The 2219-nt window shown below is 37.3% G+C and overlaps 1 protein-coding gene across 8 annotated transcripts in view; it reads left to right on the top strand.

Annotated features, from left to right (window-relative positions):
• Positions 1–1112: 1112 nt before the first annotated feature.
• LOC122073909 (ultraviolet-B receptor UVR8-like) overlaps positions 1113–2219 on the top strand; it is a 16938-nt gene continuing 15831 nt past the window's right edge. For 3 of the 8 annotated variants that reach the window (XR_006138901.1, XM_042638606.1, XM_042638611.1), the window contains exon 1: positions 1117–1598. Coding sequence is in view for 7 of the 8 variants with exons in the window: in XM_042638606.1 (XP_042494540.1) it covers positions 1505–1598 (94 nt within the window). In the remaining variant the exon portion in view is untranslated. Of the gene's footprint in view, positions 1599–2219 lie in introns of all 8 variants that reach the window. The other 5 variants (XM_042638610.1, XM_042638612.1, XM_042638608.1 and 2 more) reach the window with 5 other exon arrangements.

Consider the following 2219-nt stretch of genomic DNA (forward strand, 5'->3'; position numbering starts at 1 on the left):
TTTTTTAATAAAAACTAAAAAAAAAATATAAAAATGTAGAATTTATGGAATGACAAAAGGTAGTTCAGAATTCATTTAAATAAAAAAAAAAAACGATATTTTGACACAAAAACTAAAATTTCTATTTTTGATACGAAACTTCGTTTTTGAAACAGAAATGTTACCAAATGCAGCCTAACATTTGTAATAGATACAACTTTGTTTTGGCCTTTTGGGTGTTCTCGTATAAAAAAGCCTAGGCACACCATTGGTCTATCGTAAGTTGACGTCTACTAAAAATGACGTGCCCTATGTATGATACCTCATTCTGTGTCCCTATTGGTGGTTACTAATTTATCATACACAAGTGGTGTGTTTATCCATCTCCTATTCTTGTTGTATATATGTTTGTTTTGAATATATATGTGGAAGTTACCTACCAAAATAATTTGTAGAAGTTAAATTAGGGTGGTTAATTTTGTAAATCTTAAACCCAATTACAGGTAATCTTGTAATTTTTTTTTTTTATTTCATTTCAAGGTAAATGTGGGGACAATTCAATTCCTTATACCATATACCAAAGATACTAGAAAGAAAAAAGAGTATAATAAAGGGACAATTTCCTAGATCTATTACATTAAAACAAAAGTAATTACATAAATTGTCATGCACTACATAGGATGGAGGTAATTTCCCAAAATGTTAGAGAGAGGGTGACATTAAAGGTAATTTACTCTTAAAACAATAACTACAAAATAAATAGGATCGAGTTTTCCTAAAACCATGGTGAATGCCAGTTCACCGTGGTCCATTGACATCATATAATAAAGGGAAAGATATAAAGAGAGAGAGGGGCCACAAAAAGGATTGAGATCATCTGTAACACTACAATGCGTCTAGTATACATCCAACCATAAATGCCATGGATAGCACTTGAACACCTTAGACCGCATGTCTTGAGTATTCCTGGTTGTTAAATGTATACTAAATGGCAAACGCCCCATTAGGGATAAAACGCTACAGAGGAGCCCGATCCCACATCAGGACCCATCGAAACAAGTATGTTTACAAAAAAAAGTAGGAAGTAGGAAGAATAAGATAATAAAATAGGAGGAGAGAGAAAAAACGAGTGGTGTGGGTGAATTCTTTAAACAAGACATGAGAGCGCCGAAACGTAGGACGGAGTGTTGAAGGTGGGGAACGAAAGGAGAACATTGACTGCCGACGCTTCCCTACCACGGGCCACGAGACTATGGGAGTGGTTGGTCCTTTTCTCATTAACGACTCTTCCACTTTTCCCTTCTCCCCTTCATTTGCTTCTGTCGCTGTTTCTGTGCGTGCCCAGTTCCTCAGACCATTTAAATATCTGTGGCAAGTGGCAACTCCCTCTTAAGATTTTAACTCTTTCGGTGAAGAAGGAAAGAGAGGAAGGGAATTGGTCACTGGGTCGATATTAGAATTGGAGAAGAGAGAAGGGTCGTCGAGATATTTGCAGAAGTGACTCAAGAAAGTAAGGACAGCAGGTATGGCAGATGAAGAGAAGATGATTTCAGCTACTGGACCAGATCGTCGCGTTCTTCTTCTGTCTGCTGGTGCTAGTCACTCTGTTGCTCTTCTCAGTAAGTGGGTGGAAATTTGATTTTCGTTCAGACTACTTTTTTTGTCCTACTTTGTGTTTTGTGATTGAAGTAAATTACAAGATCATGTTTTCGGGGTATCTCTTGTTGCTATTCGAAGATGAATGTTGCTCTGTTGTTCTTTGGTTGATTAGTAAGTGTGGGAGTTGAGAAAATGTGAATTGCGTGAAGGGGTTTATGTTGGGATCATAGCGTTCATTGTAGATGGAATAACTCATTGTTTGGGATCAGATACTATAATTGATGGAGACTACCCTACTTTTTTTTTAAATCACATTCGACGTTCAGTTGTTTGGCTTTGAGTTTTGATCAGCAGTTGATATCTCATTTGGCCCCGGAGGCAATGGACATTATTATTTATTTATTTATATATATATATTTTTTTTGGGGGGGTGGGGGAGGTGATCCTGTGTTCCAGCATTTTCGGTTTTGAGATTGTTCTTTTAAGGGGTGAGAGGGCTCGAATGATCTTTGTGATCAATGTTTGGTTGGTGAGATCATGTTATTCGTTGCTTTTGCAGTTCCTGTTTTCAGGTCCTCAATTTATTTAACAGAATGTGTGGAGGTTCCCCATCTTAACAACACCCCCACCCCCCACCCAAA

This window comes from Macadamia integrifolia, chromosome 3 (assembly GCF_013358625.1).
Source record: "Macadamia integrifolia cultivar HAES 741 chromosome 3, SCU_Mint_v3, whole genome shotgun sequence".
NCBI classification, from domain to species: Eukaryota; Viridiplantae; Streptophyta; class Magnoliopsida; order Proteales; family Proteaceae; genus Macadamia; species Macadamia integrifolia.